The 26,705-nt window shown below is 54.0% G+C and overlaps 8 protein-coding genes across 8 annotated transcripts; 5 read left to right on the top strand and 3 right to left on the bottom strand.

The window, feature by feature from the left end:
- Positions 1 to 201: 201 nt before the first annotated feature.
- On the bottom strand, positions 202 to 1,739 carry SETTUDRAFT_162959 (uncharacterized protein). The gene is made up of 2 exons (XM_008027208.1): positions 1,145 to 1,739; positions 202 to 1,098 (listed from the first exon to the last, which is right to left on the bottom strand). Exons 1-2 carry the CDS (start codon positions 1,724 to 1,726, stop codon positions 214 to 216), a joined length of 1,467 nt encoding a protein of 488 aa, XP_008025399.1. The 5' UTR covers positions 1,727 to 1,739; the 3' UTR covers positions 202 to 213.
- A 305-nt stretch (positions 1,740 to 2,044) lies between these two features.
- SETTUDRAFT_162958 (uncharacterized protein) lies at positions 2,045 to 3,167 on the top strand. The gene is made up of 2 exons (XM_008027207.1): positions 2,045 to 2,259; positions 2,345 to 3,167. Exons 1-2 carry the CDS (start codon positions 2,196 to 2,198, stop codon positions 2,989 to 2,991), a joined length of 711 nt encoding a protein of 236 aa, XP_008025398.1. The 5' UTR covers positions 2,045 to 2,195; the 3' UTR covers positions 2,992 to 3,167.
- Positions 3,168 to 3,353: 186 nt separating this feature from the next.
- SETTUDRAFT_71482 (uncharacterized protein) lies at positions 3,354 to 3,929 on the bottom strand (the record flags this gene model as incomplete). The annotated part of the gene is made up of 1 exon (XM_008026976.1): positions 3,354 to 3,929. A coding segment is annotated over one exon (576 nt), but the record flags the coding sequence as incomplete, so codon positions are not given.
- Positions 3,930 to 4,764: 835 nt separating this feature from the next.
- Positions 4,765 to 5,732, top strand: SETTUDRAFT_88617 (uncharacterized protein; the record flags this gene model as incomplete). Its single annotated transcript, XM_008027206.1, has 4 exons — positions 4,765 to 5,044; positions 5,206 to 5,294; positions 5,350 to 5,500; positions 5,551 to 5,732. The coding sequence occupies 4 exons, from the start codon at positions 4,765 to 4,767 to the stop codon at positions 5,730 to 5,732; spliced, it is 702 nt and encodes a 233-aa protein (XP_008025397.1).
- Positions 5,733 to 6,004: 272 nt separating this feature from the next.
- Positions 6,005 to 6,997, bottom strand: SETTUDRAFT_19329 (uncharacterized protein; the record flags this gene model as incomplete). Its single annotated transcript, XM_008026707.1, has 3 exons — positions 6,005 to 6,550; positions 6,608 to 6,844; positions 6,902 to 6,997. The coding sequence occupies 3 exons, from the start codon at positions 6,995 to 6,997 to the stop codon at positions 6,005 to 6,007; spliced, it is 879 nt and encodes a 292-aa protein (XP_008024898.1).
- A 289-nt stretch (positions 6,998 to 7,286) lies between these two features.
- On the top strand, positions 7,287 to 9,137 carry SETTUDRAFT_41331 (uncharacterized protein; the record flags this gene model as incomplete). Its single annotated transcript, XM_008026922.1, has 2 exons — positions 7,287 to 8,874; positions 8,930 to 9,137. The coding sequence occupies 2 exons, from the start codon at positions 7,287 to 7,289 to the stop codon at positions 8,965 to 8,967; spliced, it is 1,626 nt and encodes a 541-aa protein (XP_008025113.1). The 3' UTR covers positions 8,968 to 9,137.
- A 535-nt stretch (positions 9,138 to 9,672) lies between these two features.
- SETTUDRAFT_135152 (uncharacterized protein) lies at positions 9,673 to 12,539 on the top strand (the record flags this gene model as incomplete). The annotated part of the gene is made up of 2 exons (XM_008027205.1): positions 9,673 to 10,858; positions 10,917 to 12,539. The coding sequence occupies exons 1-2, from the start codon at positions 9,698 to 9,700 to the stop codon at positions 12,537 to 12,539; spliced, it is 2,784 nt and encodes a 927-aa protein (XP_008025396.1). The 5' UTR covers positions 9,673 to 9,697.
- Positions 12,540 to 13,204: 665 nt separating this feature from the next.
- Positions 13,205 to 26,490, top strand: SETTUDRAFT_171154 (uncharacterized protein; the record flags this gene model as incomplete). Its single annotated transcript, XM_008027204.1, has 4 exons — positions 13,205 to 13,499; positions 13,548 to 20,304; positions 20,353 to 25,819; positions 25,872 to 26,490. 4 exons carry the CDS (start codon positions 13,205 to 13,207, stop codon positions 26,322 to 26,324), a joined length of 12,972 nt encoding a protein of 4,323 aa, XP_008025395.1. The 3' UTR covers positions 26,325 to 26,490.
- Positions 26,491 to 26,705: the final 215 nt, after the last annotated feature.

Here is a 26,705-nt window from a genome sequence, read left to right as displayed (position 1 = left end):
GTCATGGCGTGGTCGTGTGCTTTGCCCGAGCTTGGTGCCATTGCAAAGTCTTGAAGGCGCTCGCTTTCGTCATTTTACCCACATCTACACGTCTTCGCAAGGCACGGACAGCCATCTCCATCACCACATGCGGAGCACCATCACAGCTGAACACGGCGTACAAGAGCATCTGAGAAAAATAACTACTCTGATATCATCCAAGAAACACAACACTCAGGCAAAGCTCCTTTTCTGCAGCCACCTATCCACAAGCGCCAACGCCTCCTTGGGCTTATCAAAGGGTACGAGATGCCCCGCTCCATCGACCGTGGTAAAAGCAAAAGTCGTCTCTCTCCCGCTTGCAGTCTTCGTCTTGACTTCCTTGAACCAGCCCACTTCTTCTCCCTCGTTCGTCCACATGCGCTTCGGCTGCGCGACAAAAGCAGGCTGTCCTTTCCAGGGCATGGTGCTTGCCCACTGTAGGTTGCCTGCAGTGTTGCAAACAAGATCAAGGTTTCCCTGGTAAAACATCACATCAATGCCGTGCTCGAGAAGATACTGCACTTGTGGCTGCATGCTGAGAACCCCGTCTCCCGTCAAGGCAAACGCCCACGCAACGGCTCCTGAGATGACTGAAAATTTGCCTGCAGCCTTGGGCACGTTAAGAGCCTGCCGAACCGGCAGCGAACTCATGTACTTCTGGATTCTTTGGATCTCAAAATAACACAAATCATCCTTGGTCTCGCAGCCGCGCGTGATGTCGTAGGGATTGCGTCCACCTTTGCCGGATTCGTCGTCGTAGTACAAAAGAACTCCTTTGTCGCATACCTTTTGAGCCGCGATGCAAATGGCCGGATCCGGGTGGTCGTAGCACACTTTGGTAAGCTCCATGCAGCGAGGTAGGTGTTCGGCCATGATATCGCAGCGAGTCTGGTTGAAGACGGGCTTGTCAACGCCGGGGTTTGTTGTACAAAGCGTCTCCCAGTAGCCAAACGTAGTGTCCTTGGGCGAGACATATGCATTGCCAGTAAAGGTTGATTTGAGATTGACTTGCGGTCGCTTGGGATACAAGAGGTTCTGAGATACAATTTGCGCCCCAAGTGCCGGGACGTAGTGGCCCTGGGACGATCAGCTCGTGCACTCTGCCAAGGGCTGATGAACTTACTGCATAGCTTTCTCCAGTAATGTGGAATTCCCTTTCAAGAAGGCTGGGGAAGACGTCGCTGGTGAAAAGTTGGAGGAAATGATGCATGTCCTCCGCTGCCGTAAAGCTCGTCGCCGGAACCGGGATGCCTTGGTCCACATAGCTGAAGCCTACGCCAGCCGGCTGGTCGACAAAAATAATGTTTGCATTCTTGCTCCATCCATATTCGTTGTACACCGTACCGTTGCCGTGTTCGTTGATCATGCATGGTCCTAGTTCACCCATCAAGCCGAGCATACCAGAGCCACCGGGGCCTCCTGTCAGCCATAGCAGCAGCGGGTCTTCAGACGGCTTGTTCTGCGACTCAAAGTACCAGAAGAAGATGTGCTTCGAGCCGACATCTAGCCAGCCGGTATACTGTTTGGAACGTGCATCACAGATGGAGTTGTCTTGCTGCTCTCGGATGCGGATGGAATGGTGCTCGGAGAACTGGCTCTGGTATACCTGGAAGCCCTCGACGTCCAGCGTCTCCTGGAAGGGCACCTGTGACAGTGACAATACAGGCGTAGTTGCAGCGAGCAGATTAACAATAGAAAGCTTCATGATTGGGATGCACCCGCGGGGTGCCGTGATAAGCAGGAATAAAGAGGTCCGATTCAAGACAGGATGATAGAACAGGAATGGCCCAAGATCAATCCCCGTGGCAGGATATGGAACGGAAAGGGTGTGTGACTATAAGCAGCAAGCCAGTACCTTTGAAGAGATAGAGTGAAGGATGGCTGGCGTCTGCAAGTGAGTGGCGGGTGCCCCTGGGCCCGTGATGGCGGCCGCAGCAACTGGGTGATCGTCGACAAGGGTGCAGGCACTTGACCTTCACGAACCTCTTCGCAACCACCACCGCACGCGACTACGAACCTGGCCGGACCTTTTTGCGCGACTTGACCGTGTCAACTAACCGCTTGGACAGAAAGCATCGGGCTTGTCTTCTTGAGATATTCGCTGGGAACGCGCATTGGCCAACAAGCCGCCTCCATTTGCAGCGCATACAGCCAGAGCGAGCCTCTCCTTCGCCATGCCCTACAACAACACGCCGATTGCGCCAAACAAGGAAATAACCGGCCATGTGTCGCTTCCTCGTAAGTAATGTATCCGCATGTGGCTGAATTCCACAACGGCATACCGCAACACCAGGCTATTCTACAGCACTAACTCGCTTCCCAGTGGCACGCGTGCAAAAGATAATCCAAGCGGATCCTGAACGCATCACAACATCCAAGAATGCCGCCTTTGCCATCGCACTCGCTACCGAGATGTTCATCCAGCACCTTGCGACCACCACTCACAACGTTGTCAAGGCCGAGCGCAAGCCCCGCCGCAACATTCAGTATCGCGATGTCAGCAATGCCGTAGCCAAAACCGACAACCTGGAGTTTCTGGTCGATGTCGCACCCAAGACGGCCACGTGGGGTATGGTGAAGAAGAAGATTGAGGAGAAGGAAAAGGAGGATGCGAAGAGGAAAGAAAAAGAGGTCAAGAAAGACACGGTTGCCAACGGCCAGACAACACTGGGTGCGGCCGCAGAGACCGTCGAGCCCGAGGGAGCGGACAAGGGAGACACGGCTGCAAACGGCACTACTGCTTCTTCGCCGCTGCCCAACAAACAAGAACAGGCGCCCGATGCAATGGAAGTCGACCAGGAGCCAAGCCGCGTTGCAGAGAGCGAGCCAGAGGAAGAAGACGCCGCGGCCATGCAAATCGAGATGGAGATGCGCGGCCCGCCACGCCAGCCCAGCGAGAGCGAGACCAAGAATGCCACTCCTCCAGCCAGGCGGTCGACGGGGTTCACGGCTATCAACGGCTCCAAGTAATTTGTACTGGCCAGCAGAGATGAAGATGCGGGGTTGGAAAGGAGACATGTTTGCATTGCATATGGCGTTCAGGAACATATACCATGCCAAGGGCGGTTGACTGCTTGACAGAGGTTGACACAGGTGTTGGCCGTAGTCAAGGCAAAGAATTAGACATGATATTATCCCATTGCGAGCCAGGTCGCAGATATTAAGATTGCATCGTCTAGTGATGCTGAACCAGACCCGAATCCTCGAGATTTCCGCGCGCCCATAACTCCGCTTATGCTGAATGTTATCTCGACCATCTCGAAGTCCATACTGCGATGGGGCTAGCAGACAGGTCACTCGTACGAACCACCCTCCATTCGTACTCAAGCATCCTTCGGGTTCCACACTTCCACTCTATCTATCCACCCCTCCCTGACCACAATCCCTCTCAACACGACCTCCGTCCGTAACCACGGCACCCCAAACTTGCCACTATTAATCCTACACATCCTCACCCCGCTGATCGCCTGCTCGCCCGCCAACTGCGCCAACGCCAAGCACGCCTCCATCGCACGCCCCGTATTCTGCAGTATCTCCGCGACGCTATCTTTGCGCTTTCCGTACTGGCGGCTCGTAAACAGGCACCCGATCCAGTGGCCCTCGGCTCCGTCCACCGGCGGAATCAACAGCGTCGTACCGACCGGAACGGGGTTCCCGCCTTTGAACGAGTGCTCTGTGGTGCAGAAATCGTGGTAGATCGCGTACGCTTTGGGGTACTGCTGCTTGAATGCCAGCGCGATGCCTGCGCCCCACGATCCTTGCGTGTTGCACGCGTGCAAGAGCAGCGTGCCTGGTGGCGCGTCAAAGAGAGACCCGGTGCGGAGGGTTAAGTCGAGAGTCTTGGGAGCTGGCGAAGACGGAATTGCAGTGTCGGTTGTGGGAAGGTCTTTGTAGGAGAGCGGTTTCGGTGATGGTGGTGGCGGCGGTGGCGTCAGCGTCTTTGTGTCTTGTCGTTTGGAGGGTGGGGAAGCAGGTGAGGTTGATGCTCGTCTTTTGGCTTTTGGCTTGTCTTGGGGTGTCGATGGGGTGGGTGCTCGAGGCTCTTCCGTGATATCATCGCTGGAATCCTTGGGTCTTGGCTTGTCTGGTTCTCCGTCTTTTGGCTTGAAGTACGAAGTAATGGCGGCGTTTTTGTTGGGAGACATGGTGGCGGCGGATCCAGAGACTCTTGTGATGGTATGGAATCTGGTAGCTAGTAGCACTGGCACTGAAGTTGAAGCTCTGGGTTTAACACCGAGTATCAGTTGTGGGAGGCGTAACCTTGAGTGTGAGGGGCGCAAAGGGAGGGTAGAAGTTGGTTGGTTGATTAGGGTCCAGGCACGGCAGGGCAGACCTAGGGGCCAGATAGATGCCAAGTCTTTATATTTCACATACGAGTGCAAACTATGGCCCGCACGGCGAGAGGGATGGAGGCGTAGCGATGAGCCTTGGTTAGCCAATATGGTTGCCATGACAGTCCATACCAAAAAAGATAGCAACCATACATTTGAACTTCGTTGTTCGCTATGCGGAGTTTTTATTTCAATCTCGTCAGCAGGCATTGGTCGAGCCGGAAAGGCTGGTAGATATCAGCGGCCGTATTCGGGCAATGACGCTGGGATGGTGTTCGCCTGCCACGGGAGCGTCTGGCCAATCACAAGACACCTGACATAACGCTCCCTGGCAGAGCGGCCAAAACTTCAACATCGTCAACCCAAGCTCTTCTCCATCAACGACCACGACCCCCGCCCACTCGCGTCCACGATGCCCGCTCTCGCCAACACCGCCCGTGCCGTCGCACGCTCATGGACCGCCCACCAATTGCCCGTTGCCCGCGCGGCCGGGTGCACCGCCATGCAGACCCGCAACGCCTCGGCTTCTTCGTTCGATAGCCCTTTCAAGGGCACCCCCGAGACGACCAAGATCCCCTCGTTCGCTGCGTACAGGAATAAGGGTGGCGAGACAGGACCCAAGGTATTCCAGTACTTCATGGTCGGAACCATGGGTGCGCTGAGTGCGCTTGGCGCGAAGGCGACCGTACAGGGTAGGTCACCAGCATTGCGATAGCCCAATGGAGAGACGGAAACTACTGGGGCGAGTTGATATGGCGTGTCTGAAGTTGGGCGAGAGCAATTGGCTAGTTTGCGGATGATATGCGACCTGGAGCTGATGGACAAGCGGTCGGCTAACGGATTCGCTCAACAGACTTCCTCGTCAACATGTCGGCTTCCGCCGATGTTTTGGCCCAGGCCAAGGTTGAAATCGACCTCGCTGCCATTCCCGAGGGCAAGAACGTACGTCCCGCGCTACTGCACGTGTTCTCCGAAGAGCGGAAGCTGATGAGATCAGGTCATTATCAAGTGGCGAGGCAAGCCTGTCTTCATCCGACACCGTACCGAGGATGAGATCACGGAGGCCGAGAACACCAAGTGGGAGTCTCTCCGTGACCCCCAGCCTGACTCTGCCCGTGTCCAGAAGCCCGAATGGTTGATCATGTTGGGTACGTCACAGCGCAAACAGCACAATTGGGGTGGGAGTTAACAGCAACAGGTGTCTGCACCCATCTGGGATGTGTCCCCATTGGCGAGGCCGGTGACTTTGGAGGCTGGTTCTGCCCCTGCCACGGTTCCCACTACGACATCTCTGGCCGCATAAGAAAGGGACCTGCCCCGCTCAACCTCGAGATTCCCGCATACGACTTCCCCGAGGAGGGCAAGGTTGTCATTGGTTAAGCGGAGCCATTATGAAGCAGTGAGGTGCATGGATGTTGAGACTTGTGTGTGTATAGGAGCGAGCATCACCAATTTTCCTACGGTTTGATTCACATAGATTCGGCTTGTGTCCTTGCAATGTAACACCAGTTAGAGTCACCATTTGCGTTTATTGGGGTATTGCAGATATGGCTGTGACCCTCTTCCAGGTGTACATTACAGTAATCGCAGCAGCTCGCGCTCTATTCGTGTGGGATGAATTGCGCACCAATTTCACATGGCCACATCCTCTCTTACTGGCCGTTCAAAAAGTTCTTGATAGCCTCGACAGCACCCTGGAACTTGTCCGCCTCGATCAACACCATGTGTCCTTTGGGCTTGACTCCCATTTCCTGAAACGCTCTCTTACTATCACTTGCGCCTTCGTCCACTGGCGTGTCATACTCAAAGCTTGTGTACCCAACGGCATGCTTGTGCAGCACCTCGTCCTCGGGATGGAAATAAAATGTTTCCTGGCCAACGTCGGCCTTTTTGTTCTTCTTCTTGCTCGGCGGCGCGTCTCCGCTCGGTAACTGCGACTGGATTTCCGAATAGCATTTTGAGAGCACGAGGTAGTGGGTAAATGTGTACGGTTCCTTTTCTTCAACTGCCCACTGGATCTCCTCAAGCAACATTGTGTACATTGGAGGGACGACCTCGTGCGGCATGTTTATGAAGCGCTCCGTCAGAATGAGGCCGACTTGCGCAGTTGAGGATTCCGAGAGTAGCGGTGGGAGAGCTGGGATTGAAGTAGCTTTTTTGGAAAGATAGCATGTCAAGTCGCGAATGACTTGCTTGTCCTACGGCACTTTAGCAGGCGGTCTGGAGTCTGTCGAGGGGCTGGGAATTATGCGCACCTTGTGTGTTTGCAGGTTCAAGACTGTAAGGAAAGCATACGGGTCCGTTTCATTGCCGTCCACCTTGACGGTACTGCCCAGGAGTGGTTGCGACAATATGAGGTCGGCGAGTTCTGAGAGGTTGAATAATTGCGCATCGACATCGAGGAGCTGGCGCATGAGATTCTTGAGCCCGTGGAAGTCTACAGCCGGCTGTGGATCGAACCATTCGAAATCGACATTGACTATATCCATTTCCTAGCATACGGCCGTCAGCTGGCTGCATAGCAGGGCGAAATTGAACGAAGCGCATACCTCATCGCTGCCAGAGTCGTCGTCGTCTTGCTGCGGGCGCTTCTCCGAAGCATCGGGCAGCTCTTCGGGATCTCTCTCCGACTTTCTCTTCGCCATTGGGTGCTCGGTTATATGTCACACGTGTGTATGTAGCGAAAGCAAGCTGGGACGGGTGGAGAATTCGAGCGACGCGACTTTCGCGCTGCGGCGGCGCTATCGATACGTAGCGAAATTTTGGGCCCCGCCAAAATTTGCGAGAGTCACGGAACACCCCTCCTCCTACGGCCTTGTTTCCTTCCCCAATTCCCCCGTCTTTTTTGTCCCTTTTTTTTTCTCTCTTTCTCCTTCTCACCACTTTCTTTCACACTCAATTTACAACCTTTTCAGGTGTACATACTCTTTCAAAATGGCGACCGACAACGCGGACCCAATTCCTCCCTGCAAGACGTTCGATACCATCTTGGTTCTCGACTTCGGCTCGCAGTATACGCATCTGATCACGCGCCGACTCCGCGAGCTCAACATTTACTCTGAGATGCTGCCATGCACGACCAAGATTGCCGACCTGCCATTTACGCCCAAGGGTATTATTCTCTCGGGCGGCCCATACTCTGTCTACGAGGAAGGCGCACCCCACGTAGACCACGCAGTCTTCGATCTCGGCGTCCCGATTCTGGGGATATGCTACGGACTGCAAGAAATGGCATGGCACTTTGGCAAGAATGCTGGAGTTGCCGCGGGCGAGAAGAGAGAATACGGACACGCAAACTTGCAGATTGAGAGCCACGGTGGGCACATGGATGAACTGTTCAAGGACTTGGGCAACGAGCTGGAAGTCTGGATGAGTCACGGTGACAAACTCAGCCATATGCCTCAGGACTTCATGACTGTTGCGACTACAAGCAACGCGCCCTTTGCGGGCATTGCGCACAAGACGAACAAGTACTACGGAATCCAGTTTCACCCTGAGGTCACACACACGAAGAAGGGAAAGACTGTGCTGAAGAACTTTGCCGTCGACATCTGTCAGGCGAACACAAACTGGACCATGAGCAAATTTGTAGACCAGGAGATTACGCGCATCAGGAAGCTGGTGGGCGAAAAGGGACAGGTCATCGGCGCTGTCAGCGGAGGCGTCGACTCGACCGTTGCGGCAAAGCTGATGAAGGAAGCCATTGGCGACCGGTTCCACGCCGTCATGGTAGACAATGGTGTGCTGCGTCTCAACGAGGCTGTGCAGGTCAAGAAGACGCTGGACGAAGGCCTGGGCATCAACCTCACAGTCATTGATGCGTCTGACCTTTTCCTCGACCGTCTCAAGGGCGTCACCGACGACCCGGAGAAAAAGCGCAAGATCATCGGCAACACCTTCATTGAGGTGTTCCAGCAGCAAGCCGAGAAGATCAAGGCAGAGGCTCACGCTTCCAGCGAGGCTGGCGAGATTGAATGGCTCCTCCAGGGTACCCTCTACCCTGACGTCATCGAGTCTCTCTCGTTCAAGGGCCCCTCTCAGACCATCAAGACACACCACAACGTTGGTGGTCTCCCCAAGGACATGAAGCTTAAGGTCATCGAACCACTCCGCGAGCTCTTCAAGGACGAGGTCCGTGAACTGGGCAAGGAACTCGGTATCCCGGAAGAGCTCGTCTGGCGCCACCCGTTCCCTGGCCCAGGTATCGCCATCCGTATCCTGGGCGAGGTCACGCGCGAGCAAGTCCGTATTGCGCGCGAAGCCGACTACATCTTCATTGAGGAGATCAAGGCCGCTGGTCTTTACAGGAATATCAGCCAGGCGTTTGCGGCGCTTCTGCCTGTCAAGGCAGTTGGTGTCATGGGCGACAAGCGTGTCCATGACCAGGTGATTGCACTGAGGGCTGTCGAGACATCCGACTTTATGACGGCAGACTGGTATCCGTTTGACGGCGAGTTCCTCAAGAGGGTGAGCAGGAGAATTGTGAATGAGGTTAATGGTGTTTGCCGAGTGGTTTATGACAGTAAGTTTGCTTTTGCCGTCCATAATGCCGTGGAATGTTGGCTAACTCTGATCAGTCACAAGTAAGCCTCCGGGCACGATTGAGATGGAGTAAGTGTACATTCATCCCGGCTCTAGTGCTTTGCCAGAGGACGGTGTGAAAGGCAGACACTTGTGAATACAAAAGATGACTGGACTTGGATGTGACCAAACGATAGATGATAGACGCCCTTTGATGATACCCTCGCATGGCTACGATTACGTAGCTAAATATGACATTTTACGACCACATACTGAAGTGCTGCCGGATTGCTCGGTGTGAGCTGTGTGACACGTGGGTGGTGCTATGCCATTTTTCGAATGTGTGTCTGTGATGTTTTTTGTAGTATGGGCAGTATGTTTACACGCTTTCTTGGCATGATACTGCTTGAATCGCGGGCAGTTGATTTTGCTGTCAGTTGATTATTCGCATTAGTGAGATAGTCAATTGTACACGTTGTTCAGTTTGGTAGCTCAACCATAGCTTGTCATAACAATATAACATATCGTAATTTGAGCAACACAGATATTTTCATTGAACAGGGAATAAACAAAAGAAAAAAAATCTTCCAGTGTTTAATTGTCATGATATTGCATGGCGACAAGCCTTCGTGGCCGCGGGGTTGCTATGTGGACCTGTGCAATGACAACATCGGACTCCCGATAAGACGGCTTCAGGGTCGGGGTGCTGGACCCTTGCATAAGCCCAAGACGACGCCCCGTCTCTCTCGCAACACCAAGACACTACCTTGCATTCATTCTTTTGCGCCGATACGGAAAAGACAGAGCATATTTACGACGATGCGATGAATCGATTCGAGTCCACTGGCGAACGCGGCCAAGTCTCCTCATCAGCATCTGCCTCGCAGCCGTCAGCCCACGTAGACTTCTCCTCGCAGGCCACGATACAGCATTCACGGCCAGGCCGAGCGCAGTCGACGCGTCGCCAGTCGTCGCGCTCCAGCCAGCATGCACATTCGGCTTCTTTGACGCCCTCTATCCGCCGGCGCACAACCGGGCAATCGCTGCTTTCGCTCGACATCAACGACGAGGATCCCGAGGCCGCAGAGCATACGACGGCCGATGCCGCCATAGTCGAGGAGATAGCCGAGATCAAGCGCTACGAAGACTTTACAACTATAGACTGGGTGCAGGATGCGGCGCGCGAACAGCTGCGGCGGAAGGCGCGCCGGCGGCAAAGAGACAGCATAGGCATGCGCAAGGACGGTGGCAGCAACATGGTGTTTCTAGAGCGTGGCAGGGGCAAGTGGCGGAGGAAGATTGCAGAGGCCTACGATGCGGGTCAGGCCTGGATTGTCGTTACGCTTGTGGGAGCGGCCATTGGGCTCAACGCTGCGTTTCTGAACATCATTACCGAGTGGCTCAGTGATATCAAGCTGGGACATTGCACTACGGCGTTTTACCTCAACGAGCACTTTTGCTGCTGGGGCGCCGAGAGCGGGTGCCACGAGTGGAAGCCCTGGACGGGTTTTTGGCCGGCAAACTATGTCCTCTATCTTCTCTGGGCGGCGCTGTTCTCCTTTACGGCTGCTAGGCTGGTCAAGAGCTTCGCGCCGTATGCGGCTGGATCGGGCATCTCGGAGATGAAATGCATCATTGCGGGGTTCGTCATGAAGGGCTTCTTGGGCTTCACGACACTCCTTATCAAGTCTATTGGGCTGCCGATGGCCATTGCCTCTGGACTGTCGGTGGGCAAGGAGGGGCCCAGTGTGCATTACGCTGTTTGTACGGGCAATGTGATTAGCAGGTTCTTCGACAAGTACAGGAGGAATGCGGCCAAGACAAGGGAGATCTTGAGTGCGAGCGCGGCGGCTGGTGTGGGCGTGGCGTTTGGCAGTCCGATTGGAGGAGTGCTGTTTAGTCTGGAGGAGATGAGCAACCAGTTCCCGCTCAAGACGCTCTGGAGGAGTTATTTTTGTGCGCTGGTTGCTACGGCTGTTCTCGCTGTAAGCATTCTGTTATTCTCTATTCCATCGGGGACGAGACTGATCACAGCTACTACAGGCCATGAACCCCTTTCGTACCGGCCAGCTAGTCATGTTCAACGTCTCGTACGATCACTCGTGGCACTTTTTCGAGGTCATCTTTTACATCATCATCGGCGTGTTTGGTGGTCTCTACGGTGCCTTTGTCATGAAGTGGAACCTCAAGATGCAGGTCTTCCGCAAAAAATACCTTGCCGCATACCCGATTACCGAGGCCGTCACGCTCGCCGTCGTCACGGGTGTCATCTGCTACCCAAACATGTTTTTGAGGATCGACATGACAGAGAGCATGGAGATCTTGTTCCGAGAGTGCAAGGGCGGCAAGAGCTACGACAGGTTGTGTGATGCGGCACACAGGTGGCATAATATCCTGACACTTGCTATCGCCGCTACCATCAGGACGCTATTGGTCATTATATCGTTCGGTTGCAAGGTACCCGCGGGCATCTTCGTGCCCAGCATGGCCATTGGCGCAGCATTCGGTCGTATGGTGGGCATCTGTGTTCAGGCGCTGCAGGAAGCCTTTCCTGCTTCTGCTTTCTTCTCGGCTTGCGGTCCAGATGAGGTGTGCATTACGCCGGGTACATATGCGTTCCTTGGAGCAGCGGCAGCACTGAGCGGCATCATGCACATCACTGTCTCGGTGGTGGTCATCATGTTTGAGATTACAGGCGCGTTGACGTACATTCTGCCAACCATGATTGTCGTTGGCGTCACCAAAGCAGTCAGCGAGCGGTTCGGACACGGCGGAATTGCGGATCGCATGATCTATCTCAACGGCTATCCGTTCCTGGACAGCAAAGAAGAACACACGTTTGGCGTGCCTGTCTCCCAGGTCATGGCCAGCCGCGTTGTGTGCCTGACGGCTACTGGCATGAAGTTACGCCAGATGGAGCGCTTGATGAACAAGAACCAATACCAAGGCTACCCCATTGTCGAAGACCTTGAGACGAAGACGCTGGTCGGGTATATTGGACGCACCGAGCTTCGGTATGCCATTGACCGCGCGAGGATTCAGCAACAGGCCCCGCCGCACGCCCAGTGTTATTTCATCAACGCAAGTTCGAGCAGCCCAAGCAATTCCCGAAATCACAGTGGGGCTGGCCTGCCGCCAAATACGACGTTTGATTCTATTCCCGCTACGTCGTCGCAGGCATATCTGGATTTTACACGATTCGCTGATCCCACGCCGCTCACTGTGCACCCCCGCCTGCCGCTCGAGACGGTCATGGAGCTGTTCAAGAAGATGGGGCCGCGAGTCATTTTGGTCGAACATCGCGGCCGGCTCACAGGTCTCATCACGATCAAGGACTGCCTGAAGTACCAATTCAAGGTCGAGGCTGGACACGGCAGCAATGGCGGTGCCGGCAGCGGAGATGAGGGCATGGAGAGACTGGCGGCATGGGGAAAGCGTATAATCAACTGGGCACGAAGAAAAGTAGCCATGAAGGAGGTGGGGCAATTGCGGTTAGTTAGTCCTGGTCCCACGACAGCTGACCTGAGGGTTGAGAGACAGGCAGGGAATAGAGAGGCTTTTACGCTAGGGGGCGATGATGAGGATGAGGATGAGGAGGACGAATTTAGTCGCGGGGGCCAGGGTACGGAGCTGGAGGACAGGAGGAGGGGTGGAGGAGGCAGATAGTGGGTCCCTGTACATAGCAAGAAATCTACACCTACATACTTAGCAGCTATTTATTCGTACTAGTATGTAGTTTGGCGCCGCCCAGGGACGCCTCGTTTTGCTGATAGCCCGCGTCTGCTAGATGAAATTGGAGGAGCGGAGAGGCTAGTCTGAGAAAAGCGGGGCTGGGGGGCGGTCCGCTTTCACGTGTGGACACGTAACTTGCTGCGTGGATCTCTGTCGTCGCGGGGGTGCGGAGGGCGAGCAGGCCATCTGTCAGAGGTGTCAGAGGCCGTCAGAGGCCGTCAGCAGTGGTGGGCTGGACAGCAGCAGATGTGCAACAGAGGGCGTGTCCAACGGCTGTCAAACGCCTCTGCCTTTGCCTTTGTGCCAGTGCCTTTGCCGCCAACGGCGTCGGGCAAAAAGGGACCAATCAGCGGGCGCCGTGCCCGCAGGGGCAGCGGTGGGCACTAGTCGGGATAAGCGTGTGACGACCGTGCGCGCGTACTTCGCGTGCGCCTACTGTGGAATTATCAGAGACAACTCATCACCACCGCCCGGCCCTATCCCAAAAGCGCCCCTCTGCCACTAGTAATTTTACCCTCCGAACGACTGTTCGCTCGCCGCATTGCCCTAAGCGCGAACCACATGTCTTCGTAGCGACCGACAGCCGCCAGACACTCACCATGGAGGGACCATTGAACCCAGGGGCCCCGAATGGCAGCAGCATCCGCACACCCAGCCCCTCACCGCCCTCGATAGACCCCCAGCTCATCGTCGACCACCTGGAAAAGGTGCTCGATGTCAGTCTGGGCGCCTCCGAGCCGGACCTGTACGCCCCCGGCAGCCTGCTGTCGCCGGCCAAGCTGCCGGACACGCTGCAGCGATGCGCCCGCTTTGCCTCCGAGGGCCAGTCGGTGCTGTACGTGGTCAAGGACCGAGCAGACGAGGCTCGCATCGACGGCATCGACGGCGCAAACGGCACGTATCCCTCTGCTGCCGGGCCTGAAGCGCCTGTACTGACCCCAGGCGCAGGCGCCCCTCAGCGCTATACCTACACCCTCTCGAGCGAGATCACGGCCTCTCCTACTTGCGCCGCCTTTGTTGTTATTTCCAAGCGACCGATACCCATAGACGCTGCGATACCCCTTAGCCAGCAGGTCCTTATCCAGACGCTGCCCGGCTTTATACTTTCTAATAACGCTTCTTCGCCCGACGGCACGCCGTATGAGTTTCTTCGTTCGCTTATTCAGTCGGCCGTCGAGCCCTACTTTGATACCTACACCAAGAGCCAGCGCGACCTGGCGGGGAAATACAGCAAGGGCGACAACGATGCGAGGACGGGCATTTCGGCTACTAGGAAGAAGATTGCCGAGTTGGCTGTGAGTCTGGGCAATCTCGAGCAGAATGTCGAGATTCCCGAATTGCTTTTGCCGCTGCACCCCCTCATTCAGACGGCCCTGGAAGAGGCCAGCCAGCGTGGCGTGAAACCCTCTCCTGAGCTGATCCCCGCGACCATTGTGCAAGACAGCAGCTTTCTCAACGGACTGCAGGCGACAGTCAACGGTTGGATCAAGTCGATACAGACCATCACCAAGACCTCTCGGGATGTGTCCACTGGCACTGCGGCGCAGGAAATCAACTTCTGGATTTCCATGGAGTCCAGGCTGCACGATATTGAAACCCAACTCGGTAGTCCCGGCGTCAGGCTTACGCTGGACGTGTTGAAGAATGCAAAGCGTTTCCAGGCGACTGTGAGTTTCAGCGCAGACACTGGTCTGAAGGAAAGCACGGATCTTGTGCAAAAGTACAACCAGCTTATGCGCGAGTTTCCGCTCGACCAGCTACTGTCTTCAACTTCGCTCCAGGCAGTCCAGGAAGCAATCCAGTCCATTTTCAGCCACATGAACAAGAAGCTCCGCATCTGCCCGTACCCTGTCCGTCGTGCTCTCCCTCTTGTTGAAGCGATTTCGGGTGATCTCGACAAACAATTGCACAGCTTGCTCCACGGCAAGACGCTCATGCACATGGATTACCCCGAGTTCCAGGCTATAATGGCGGTTGCTGAGAGCATCTGGCGTACCTGGGAGGAGAATGTCAAGGAGTTCACCAACGTTGCGCGTGAAGTGACGAGGAGGCGGAATGAGAAGTTCATCCCGATCAAGATTGCAGCGCGACACAAGGAGATGGAGGAGCGCATTCGCTACATTACTACTTTCCGCAAGAACCACGAGCAACTGCAGCGAACCATTGTCAATGTGTTGGGATCGCAGTCGTCTTTGTCTGAGAGCGCGCCAGCCAAGGAGGCGGTCATCATCGAGGAGATTGGTGATGTGGATGCCGTCAAGGAGGTCAAGGAAGCCTACGACGTTTTGAAGGACGTTGATGTTCTGGATGTGTCGCCCGAGGGCACACGGCTGTTTGAGCAGGCAGAACAAAAGTACAACGAGCGCACATCGCGTGTCGAGAACTCAATCATTGCAAGGCTCAGGGACCGCCTTGGTACCGCCAAGACGGCTAGTGAGATGTTCCGCGTCTTCTCCAAGTTCAACCCGCTGTTTGTGCGGCCAAAGATTCGGGGCGCCATCTCAGAGTATCAGACGCAGCTCATTGAGAATGTCAAGCAGGACATCCTGGCTCTCCATGAGCGCTTCAAGCGCCAATATGGTAACTCTGAAGCCCATGCCATGGCGCAGCTTCGCGACTTCCCTCCAGTATCTGGTGCTGTCATTTGGGCTCGTCAGATTGAAACACAGCTGGAGAGCTACATGGGCAAGGTCGAGGACATTCTCGGCAAGGACTGGGCGCTCCATACCGAAGGTCAGAAGCTCCAGGCTGAGAGCAGCATGTTCAAGAAGAAGCTCGACACCCGGCCCATCTTTGAGTCATGGCTTCAAGAAGTTGCGCGAAGGAAGCTGTCAATTTCCGGACGACTCTTCCTTGTCAACAGGAATCGTGCCGCTGGCAACATTCTCGAGCTGAATGTCAACTTTGACGCCCAAGTCATTGCCCTATTCAAGGAGGTTCGTAACTTGACTTGGCGTGGATACCAGGTTCCGCATGGTATCAACAACATTTCCAAGGAGGCCAAGCGTGTCTATCCTTATGCAGTCAGCCTCATGGAGAGCGTCCGCACGTACACTCAGACTGTGCGCTCAATCACTGAGATGGGTAGCGTCGCGCTTCTTCTCAACAACTATGTCAACGATGTTCAGGCACTCGTCGGCAAAGGTGTGCCTCTCAAGTGGGAATCCTTTGTTCACGCTTACGACCTTCATGTCCGACAGTCTGGTTTCCCTGTTGGTGGTGGCAGTGTCCGCAGCGAAAGCAAGCACGTCCAGTTCGTTCGCGACTTTGCTGCTGCGACGTCTCTGCTTCAGTTGAAAGTCGGCACTTTGGTGAACATCAATGCTGTGATTGAGAAGGCATTGAAGGACCTGGAAACATGCGCTTACACCAAAGACGCATTCCAGCAAAACCTAGAGACCATCCAAAAGTCGATTGATCAGCTGAACCTTGAGAACTACGCCAACCTTGCTTCTTGGGTTGCTGACATGAACGCACGCATCGAGTCTATCTTGCTGGTCCGACTAAGCAGAGCCATTGCTTTGTGGATTGAAATCTTCAACAACGCCGACGAAGAGAACCAAGACCGGCGCCCAGTCAGCGAGCCGGCTTCTACAGAGCTACCAGAAGTCAAGCCGACTTTGGCTCAGTTGACGCTCGAGATTACGATGCGAAACCAGGTCATTTACCTCAGTCCTCCTGTCGAATACGCTCGAGCAAGCTGGCTTGAACAACTCCAACAGTGGCTTGCAATTGTTTGCACGCTCCAGAAGATCAAGGCTTCTCGATACGAGATCCGTCTCGAAGCGACCAACGATACCTCTGTCAACCAGTTCTCGGACCTGCCGAGCCGATGCACCGAGTCGCTCATTGAAGTCTACGGCGCTGTAGAAGGCAAGCTGCGCGACATCTCCTCTTACGTCGATGAGTGGCTGCAGTTCCAATCTCTGTGGGATCTGCAGTCTGATCATGTTTACGACATCCTTGGTGAAGATCTCTCCCGGTGGTTGCAATTGCTCCAGGAGATTCGCAAGACGCGCGCCACCTTTGATAACTCGGACATTAGCCGCCAGTTTGGCTATGTCACGGTCGACTACGACCAAGTGCAGGTCAAGGTCAACGCCAAATACGACCAGTGGCAGCAGGAGATCCTTACCAAGTTTGCCAGCAGGCTTGGTCAGCGTATGAACGACGTCTATGTACAGATCGAGAAGGCCCGTAAGGATCTAGAAATGCAGACTCTTGAGGCATCCTCTACTGCTCAGGCGGTCTCATTCATCACCACTGTTCAGCAGTGCAAGAGGAAGGTCATGGAGTGGGAGCCGGAGATCTCTACATTCCGTCAGGGTCAAGCTACGTTAGCCCGTCAGCGCTACCAGTTCCCGTCGGACTGGCTCCAGATGGAACAAATTGACCACGAATGGCAGACGCTGAATGAAGTCTTGGAGAGGAAGACCAAGATTGCAAATGACCAGGCTGACGGACTGAGAGCTAAGATTGCTGCCGAGGACAAGGTTGTTAATCAGAAGATTGTGGACATCACGGGAGAGTGGGCTGAGGAGAAGCCTGTGGCTGGCAACCTTGCGCCTGCGGATGCTTCGGCCATTCTAGCCAAATTCGACCAGAAGCTCAGCCAACTTCAGCATGAGTCCAGCAATATTTCGAAAGCCAAGGAAGCTCTCGGCTTGCCTCCTTCCCCTGAGAATGCGCTCGAGACTCTCCTGGAAGAAGTGCAGGATTTCAAGTCTGTCTGGTCAGCGCTCGGCACGATCTGGGCAAGCATTGACGATCTCCGTGAGGTCTTGTGGACTAGTATTCAGCCCCGCAAGCTGCGACAGAATCTTGACAACCTTCTCAAGATGACCAAGGACATGCCCAGCCGCATGCGACAGTACCAGGCTTTTGAATATGTCCAGACTACATTGAAGCAGCTACTCAAGGAGAATGCGATCCTCGCAGAGTTGCGCTCCGATGCAGTCAAGGAGCGCCACTGGGCCAGGATCTTCAAGAACTTGAGGCCACACAAGCGATATTCTCCCATCTCAATGACTCTCGGTGATGTCTGGGACCTCAAGCTTGGTCCTAGCGAGAAGATTATCCGCGATGTCATTACCCAAGCTGCAGGTGAAATGGCACTGGAAGAGTTCCTCAAGCAGGTCCGCGAGACTTGGCAAAACTACGCTCTTGAGCTTGTCAACTACCAGAACAAGTGCCGTCTCATTAGGGGTTGGGACGACTTGTTTGCCAAGTGCAGTGAGAACCTCAACTCTCTTCAAGCTATGCGACATTCACCCTACTACAAAGAGTTTGAGGAAGAAGCTTCATCCTGGGAAGACAAGCTCAACCGTGTGCATGTCCTTTTCGACGTCTGGATCGATGTTCAGCGTCAATGGGTGTATCTCGAGGGCGTGTTCACAGGTAACGCTGATATCAAGCACCTACTCCCTATGGAGTCGGCTCGTTTCCAGAACATCAACTCTGAGTTCTTGTCCGTCATGAAGAAGGTCTCGCGTCAGCCGTTTGTACTCGAAGTGCTCAACATTTCCGGCGTACAAAAGTCACTTGAACGTCTTGCTGAACTTCTTAACAAGATCCAAAAGGCCCTTGGAGAGTACCTCGAGCGCGAGCGTGTTTCGTTCCCTCGTTTCTACTTTGTTGGTGACGAAGACTTGCTGGAGATTATTGGTAACAGCAACGACGTTCTACGCATCGCTAAGCACCTGCGGAAGATGTTCGCTGGTATCTCTGGACTTGTTACCGATGAGGACGGAGTCATTCAAGGATTCACTTCCAAGGAGGGAGAAGAGGTCCAGCTTCGAAAGGAAATCTCGCTCGTCAAGACACCCAGGATCAACGAATGGCTTGGTGCTCTCGAGATGAACATGAAGACCACGCTCGCAGAACTTACTTTTGAAGCCTACGAAGAGTTTGCGCAACTCATTGAGCCTGATATGATGGATGCGGCGGCCTTTATGGAATACATTGCAAGGTACCCAGCTCAAGTTGTTGTCCTCGGAACGCAGATTGCTTGGACCCATGCTGTGGAGAGGTCCCTTGCCGAAGAAGGTGCTACCCTACCCAAGCTGTACGAGAAGCAGGTCAATGTTCTCAAATTGCTCGCCACTGCTGTCCTGGGTGACCTTGAACCCATTCAGCGCCGCAAGTGCGAGGATCTCATCACCGAATTCGTCCACCAGCGCGATGTCATCCACAAGCTGGAAAAGGTTGGTGCGCGTTCGCCAACGCACCACATGTGGCTTCTTTGCATGCGCTACGTATATGAGCCTGGCAACGATCTGCTTCAGCGATTGCGGATCAAGATGGCAAATGCTGTTCTTGATTATGGTTTCGAGTACTTGGGTGTCGCCGATCGCCTTGTGCGCACGCCTCTTACAGATCGCTGCTTCCTTACTCTTACCCAGGCCCTTTGTCAGCGACTTGGTGGTTCTCCATACGGTCCAGCTGGTACTGGTAAGACCGAATCAGTCAAAGCTCTTGGTGTGCAGCTTGGTCGCTTTACTCTGGTCTTCTGCTGTGACGACACATTCGATTTCCAGGCCATGGGTCGTATCTTCCTTGGTATCTGCCAAGTCGGTGCTTGGGGTTGTTTTGACGAGTTCAACCGTTTGGAAGAGCGTATCCTTTCGGCCGTGTCTCAACAGATTCAGAACATCCAGCTCGGCCTCAAGAAGGGCGCAGAAGACGAGAAGTCGTCGATTGAACTCATCGGTCGCCAGCTTAAAGTCAACGGTAATACCGGAGTTTTCATCACTATGAACCCTGGCTACGCAGGTCGCTCAAACTTGCCTGACAACCTCAAGAAGCTCTTCCGAAGTGTAGCCATGTCTAAGCCTGACAAGGAGCTTATTGCTGAAGTCATGCTGTACTCCCAGGGTTTCTCTCAAGCAAAGGAGCTGTCGAAGCAAGTTGTACCTTTCTTCGACAGGTGTTCATCAGGACTCTCCAAGCAGGCCCATTACGACTTTGGTCTCCGTGCATTGAAGAGTGTGCTTGTCAGCTCTGGTGGATTGAAGCGCGCTCGTCTCGCTCACCAACAAGAACCGCAGTCGCTGGGTGAAGAGGGCATGGAGCCTCAGATCATCATCCAGAGTTTGCGCGAGACCATAGCGCCAAAGCTCATCCGCTCCGATGTCGAGCTCATGATGAATATCCAGGAAGAGTCTTTCCCTGGTGTTCAGTACATTCCTGCTCCTCTCGATAAGCTGACTGCGGCGATTCACAAGTGCGCTGCAGAATCCAAGCTCGTTGTCAGCGATTCATGGATGACCAAGATTATTCAGCTGTACCAAATTCAGAAGCTCCACCACGGTGTCATGATGGTTGGTTCCTCCGGCTCTGGAAAGTCTGCAGCATGGAGAACACTTCTCTCCGCTCTGCAAGCTGTAGAGGGCGTCGAGGGCGTTTGCCATGTTATTGATCCCAAGGTCATGTCCAAGGAACAGCTCTACGGAACGCTCGACAGTACCACGCGCGAGTGGACAGACGGTCTTTTCACCAGCATCTTGCGTAAGATTGTAGATAACCTCCGTGGCGAAGACAGCAAACGCCACTGGATCGTGTTCGATGGTGATGTCGATCCCGAATGGGTTGAGAACTTGAACTCTGTGCTCGATGACAACAAGCTTCTCACGCTGCCAAACGGAGAGCGTCTCAACCTTCCATCCAACGTCCGCATCATGTTCGAAGTTGAGACGCTCAAGTATGCAACGCTTGCCACTGTTTCTCGTTGTGGTATGGTCTGGTTCAGCGACGACACTGTTGAGGTCGACATGATGATCAAGAACTATATTGAACATCTCAAGACGGTGCCATTCGAGGATATTGAAGACGACTCGGTCGCTCCCGGACAAATGTCCCAGAAGACACTGACGACTCAAGGTGTCATTGCGGACTTCCTGCACATCAAGCTCACCCAGGATCGCTTCATTGAAAAGGCTCTCAGCATGGCGAGGAAATTCAAGCACATCATGGAGTACACCGACATTCGCGCTCTCAACACGCTGTTCTCGTTGCTGAACAAAGCATGCCGCAATGTGCTGGAGTACAACGTGCAACACCCAGACTTCTCGCTTGAAGACGACAAGATGGAGACATACCTTGCCAAGAAGCTGCTCGTTGCCCTTGTGTGGGCATTGGTTGGTGACTGCCCTCTGATGGAGCGCAAGCAATTTGGTGACCTCATCGCTGGACTTACCGATGTCGAACTTCCTACTCTCAACGAGTCTACTTCACTCATCGACTACGATGTCAAGCCTGACAGGCCCGAGTGGGACACATGGCAGAGTCAGGTGCCCAATGTCGAAGTCAACACTCATTCCGTTACCCAAACAGATGTGGTCATTCCTACGCTCGATACTGTTCGACATGAAGACGTCCTTTACTCTTGGCTCGCAGAACACAAGCCTCTGCTTCTCTGTGGTCCTCCAGGTTCCGGAAAGACCATGACTTTGTTCAGCGCACTTCGCAAGCTTCCCAACATGCAGGTCGTGGGTCTCAATTTCTCCAGCGCGACTACACCGGATCTCCTCATCAAGACCTTCGAGCAGTACTGCGAATACAAGAAGACGCTCAATGGTGTTCAGCTTACTCCTACACAAGTTGGTCGTTGGCTGGTCATCTTCTGCGATGAGATCAACTTGCCAGCCCCAGACAAGTACGGCACTCAGCGAGCCATCTCGTTCCTGCGACAGCTTGTTGAGCACAATGGCTTCTGGAGGACGTCCGACAAGACATGGGTTACGCTTGACCGCATTCAATTCGTTGGTGCTTGTAACCCTCCAACCGACGCTGGTCGTACGCCCATGGGCCTTCGATTCTTGCGCCACGCTCCGCTCATCATGGTTGATTACCCTGGAGAGCAGTCGCTTCTTCAGATCTACGGCACCTTCAACGCTGCGGTACTCAAGATCATTCCGACACTGCGCGGTTATGCCGACGCTCTCACCAAGGCGATGGTACAACTTTACAGCGAATCGCAGAAGCGCTTTACGCCTGACATTCAGCCTCACTACGTCTACTCGCCCCGTGAGCTTACTCGCTGGGTTCGTGGTATCTATGAGGCTCTGCGACCACTTGAGACTCTACCGGTTGAGGGGCTTGTTAGGATCTGGGCGCACGAAGCCCTGCGTCTGTTCCAGGACCGTCTTATCGCAGAAGAGGAGAGGCAATGGACCGAAGAATGCGTCCACCGCGTTGCTACTGAGCACTTCCCCACGATCGATGAGGAGAAGGCTCTTGGAGGCCCCATCCTGTTCTCCAACTGGCTTTCAAAGAACTACGTACCAGTTGAGCGTGAACAACTCCGAGAGTTCGTCAAGGCACGTCTGCGAACCTTCTGTGAAGAAGAGGTTGACGTTCCTCTTATTCTCTTCAACGATGTGCTGGAGCATGTCCTTCGCATTGATCGTGTCTTCCGCCAGCCACAAGGTCACCTTATCCTTATTGGTGTCAGTGGATCCGGAAAGACTACTTTGTCGCGTTTCGTCGCCTGGATGAACGGGTTGAGTGTCTACCAGATCAAGGTTCACGGTAAATACTCTGGTGATGATTTCGATGAAGATCTCCGTACTGTGCTCCGTCGCTGTGGTTGCAAGGGCGAGAAGATCTGCTTCATCATGGACGAAGCCAACGTCCTTGACTCTGGTTTCCTCGAACGCATGAACACCCTTCTTGCCAACGCAGAGGTCCCTGGTTTGTTCGAGGGTGACGAGTATGCCTCCTTGCTTACCGCCATCAAGGAGGGTGCTCAGCGTCAAGGTATCATTCTCGACTCCCAGGACGAACTGTACAAGTGGTTCACGGAGCAGATCGTCAAGAACCTGCACGTTGTGTTCACGATGAACCCGCCGGAAGGAGGTCTCTCGTCAAAGGCTGCAACCAGTCCGGCGCTGTTCAACCGTTGCGTGCTCAACTGGTTTGGAGACTGGTCCGATCAAGCTCTCTACCAAGTCGGCTCCGAACTTACGCAGTCGGTCGACTTGGATCGCACAACCTACATTGCGCCTGATAGTATTCCAGTCGCCTACCGTGGACTTTCTTTGCCACCATCTCACCGCGAGAGTGTGGTCAATGCCATGGTCGCGGTGCACCATTCGCTTCGCGGCAAGAACGCCAAGTTGCAGAAGACACAGAACCGCAAGATGTACCTTACGCCACGACACTTCCTGGATTTTGTTGCGCAATACGTCAAGCTGTACAATGAGAAGCGTGAAGATCTGGAAGAACAGCAACGCCATCTTAACGTCGGTCTAGAGAAGCTCCGCGAGACATTCGACAAGGTCAAGGAACTCCGAGCAAGCCTTGCAGAGAAACAGACGCAATTGACGAAGAAGGACGCCGAAGCAAACGAAAAGCTGCAGCGCATGATTGCGGATCAGAACGAGGCGGAGCAGAAGAAGGCGGGATCAATCAAGATGCAAGCTAGGCTTGCCAAGGACAAGGAGGAGATTCAGAAACGACAAGAGGTGGTGAACAATGACTTGGCTGCAGCCGAGCCTGCTGTCATCGAGGCACAGAAGAGTGTGCAGAACATCAAGCGCCAGCACCTTACTGAAGTTCGATCTATGCAGAATCCTCCCGCTGGTGTCAAGCTTGCGCTCGAGGCTGTTTGCACCATTCTTGGTCACAAGCCTGACAGCTGGAAGACCATTGTTTCCATTGTCAGGCGCGATGACTTTATCGCCAGTATTGTGCAATTCGACAATGAGAGGCAGATGACTGCCGCACACCGCAGGAAGATGCAGAACGAATATCTGTCCAAGGAGGAGTTTACGTTTGAGAAGGTCAACCGCGCTTCTAAGGCTTGCGGTCCCCTCGTCCAGTGGGTATCTGCGCAAGTCACCTACTCCGACATTCTCGATCGTGTTGGGCCTCTGCGCGCTGAGGTCGACAACTTGCAGGTTGAGCTGCAAAAGACGGAAGAGGGCGCCAAGGAGACCCAAATCCTCATCCAGAACCTCGAGGAGAGTATCGGACGTTACAAGACGGAATATGCGGCCTTGATCAGTGAGACTCAAGCCATCAAGGCAGAGATGTCGACTGTCCAGTTCAAGGTCGACCGCAGTGTGCGACTCCTTGACAGTTTGTCGTCTGAGCGCACGCGATGGGAGGAGAGCAGCAAGTCTTTCGATTCCCAGATCGACACCATCGTCGGTGACGTTTTGGTGGCAGCGGCTTTCATCGCCTATGCTGGTTACTACGACCAACAATACCGCAAGGCGCTCACAGAGGACTGGTACGACCATCTCAAGCAATCTGGCATCAGCTTCAAGCCAACAAATCCATTCACGGAATACCTTTCCACAGCTGATGACCGATTGAACTGGCAACACAATGGTCTGCCTGTTGACGACCTTTGCACGGAGAACGCCATCGTCTTGCAGCGGTTCAACCGTTACCCGCTCATCATCGACCCGTCCGGTAGGACTATCGAGTTCTTGCAGAACGAATGCAAGGATCGCCGCCTCACGGTCACCAGTTTCTTGGATGACTCGTTCACGAAGCAGCTTGAGAGTTCGCTGCGATTCGGTAACCCGATCTTGATTCAAGACGCCGAGCATCTCGACCCTATTCTCAATCATGTTCTCAACAAAGAGTACCAGAAGACTGGAGGTCGTGTCCTCATTCAACTCGGCAAGCAGGAAATCGACTTCTCGCCCTCCTTCCGCCTGTACCTGTCTACTCGCGATCCTTCTGCCAACTTTGCTCCCGACATTTGCAGTCGTACCACCTTTGTCAACTTTACGGTCACGCAGAGCAGTTTGCAGACGCAGACACTCAACGAGGTCCTCAAGTCCGAGAGACCAGATGTCGACGAGCGCCGCTCCAACCTCATCAAGATGCAAGGAGAGTTTGCAGTTCACCTTCGCCAGCTTGAGAAGCGATTGCTGCAGGCCCTTAACGAGTCGCGCGGTAACATTCTCGACGACGATCGCGTCATCGAGACGCTCGAGACGCTCAAGAAGGAAGCCAAGGAAATTTCTGAGAAGGTCTCTGAGACTGCCGGCGTCATGACAGAGGTCGAGAACATTACCAAGGAGTACACTGTTGTTGCTCGTTCGTGCTCGGCCATCTTTGCCGTGCTGGAGCAACTTCACCACCTCAATCACTTCTACCAGTTCTCGCTCCAGTACTTTACACAGATCTTCGAATCGGTGCTGCACAAGATTCGCAACTCTTCAATCAGTGGACATGCCGCCCGCATCGAACAGATTGTCACTGAGCTCTTTGTCGATGCCTACCGCCGCACCTCGCTGTCTTTGCTCCAGAAAGATCGTGTCACGTTTGCCATGCTACTTGTCCAAGCAGCACCCTACAAGATGGACAAGACGCACATTGACCAGATCCTTGACCCTGATCTCAAGGGTGTTGATGTGTCGACCGAAACAGACCGCAGGCAGGAAGTCATGGAGCGCGCAAGCAAGATTCACGTCTTCAAAGATGTGCTCGACAAGATTGATGAAAGCGCCTGGGACGCCTTCCTCAACGAAGAAATGGGAGAGCGACACGTACCAGAAGCTTGGCCAGAGGATCTCACCAAGTTCGACAAGCTCCTGCGGGCTCTCATCCTGGTCAAGCTGTTCCGTGTGGACCGCTTTGTGCCTGCTGTTGAGCGCTTCGTTACTGAAGTCTTTGGCAAGGGTATTCTCGACGCCAGCGGTGACCTGGGCGACATTGTCAAGCAAGTGAACGCCGTCACTCCAGTAGCTCTCAGCTCCAGCCCTGGTTTCGATGCCAGTTACAAGGTCGACAACCTTGTCGAGAGGGAGCAAGTCAGCTGTTCCAACATTGCCATGGGTTCCAACGAAGGTGCCGCATCAGCAGACAAGGCTATCGCCAACGCCGCCACCACCGGTAACTGGGTACTTGTCAAGAACGTCCATCTCGCTCCTCAGTGGTTGCAGTCGCTCGAGAAGCGTCTCGAGGCACTCAAGCCCAACCCCGACTTCCGCCTCTTCCTTTCCATGGAGTCCAGCCCCAAGATTCCTGTCAACCTCCTACGTGCTTCGCGTGTTCTTTCATACGAACAGCCTGCCGGAGTGCGCGCCAACATGAAGGATTCCTTGTCGTCTTTGGCTGAGAAGGCAACTAAGCCACCGGTAGAGAAGGCCCGAGTCTATCTTCTCCTGTCCTTCCTGCACGCGGTCATACAAGAGCGTCTGCGATACGCGCCCACGCTGGGATGGAAGGGTTTCTGGGAGTTCAACGACAGCGACGTGAGTTACCTTTGCATCATTTTCTACTTTGCATACGCTAACAACATCCTAGTACGAATGCTGCAGCTTCATCATCGACACGTGGATCGACACGGTCGCTCAGGGCCGCTCGAACATTGCGCCTACCAAGATCCCATGGGAGATGCTGCGCACTCTCATCACGGAAATGTACGGCGGCAAAATCGACAATTCAGAAGACTGGCACATTCTCGCTTCTCTCGTCGACGCATGCATGACTCCAGCCGCGTTCGAAGACAACTTCAAGATTGTCAAGGACACAGAACATAGCGAGGGTCTCGAGCTACCCAGCTCAACTAGCTGGAAGGACTTTATGGGCTGGGTCAACGACCTCCCTGAGCGTGAACCCCCAACTTATCTCGGTCTGCCGGCCAATGCCGAGAAGCTGCTACTTGTCGGCCAGGCAAACGACATGGTTGGCGGCCTGAAGAAGGTGGTGGAGATGCTGGATGAAGGAGAGCAAATCATGGCTGAAGCCGAGTCTTAGATTCTCTCAGTCTTACGAGAGAGTGGATACCATAGTTTCGTGTTTTACTTTTCTTTTGTAAGCTCCGACTTACATACCTATACTAGGGATAACGGTACTTTCTTCACATGAGGCGTTGGAAGGGTTTATCAAAGGACGAGGCGTTTTTTTCTTTTGACACAATTACACTGATATACCCCGACCCCCTTCCCTTTTTTCTGTCTATATACCCTGTATAGAAATCTTCTTTTTTTTCTTTCTTACATAGTGGGGGTGGGAATGTAATTGTGCATGATTTATCAGGTGTTTGTCCGCCATGGCTGTGAAATTGACTACTTTGACACTTGTTTGCTTAACATGACTGCTTCATTTCTAGTAACTTGCTAGTGCTAGATTTTCAAC

The sequence above is a fragment of the Exserohilum turcica genome (genome assembly GCF_000359705.1).
Source record: "Exserohilum turcica Et28A unplaced genomic scaffold SETTUscaffold_2, whole genome shotgun sequence".
Classification (NCBI taxonomy): domain Eukaryota; kingdom Fungi; phylum Ascomycota; class Dothideomycetes; order Pleosporales; family Pleosporaceae; genus Exserohilum; species Exserohilum turcicum.
This window is presented reverse-complemented; position numbering and strand designations above follow the sequence as displayed.

Excerpts from the sequence above, each read along its gene's own strand:
- SETTUDRAFT_162959 (XM_008027208.1), bottom strand. The coding sequence starts at position 1,726 with ATGAAGCTTTCTATTGTTAATCTGCTCGCTGCAACTACGCCTGTATTG. Across the intron at positions 1,099-1,144 it reads TTACTGGAGAAAGCTATGCA|GGCCACTACGTCCCGGCACT; the intron begins GTAAGTTCATCA and ends TGATCGTCCCAG.
- SETTUDRAFT_162958 (XM_008027207.1), top strand. The coding sequence starts at position 2,196 with ATGCCCTACAACAACACGCCGATTGCGCCAAACAAGGAAATAACCGGC. Across the intron at positions 2,260-2,344 it reads CGGCCATGTGTCGCTTCCTC|TGGCACGCGTGCAAAAGATA; the intron begins GTAAGTAATGTA and ends CTCGCTTCCCAG.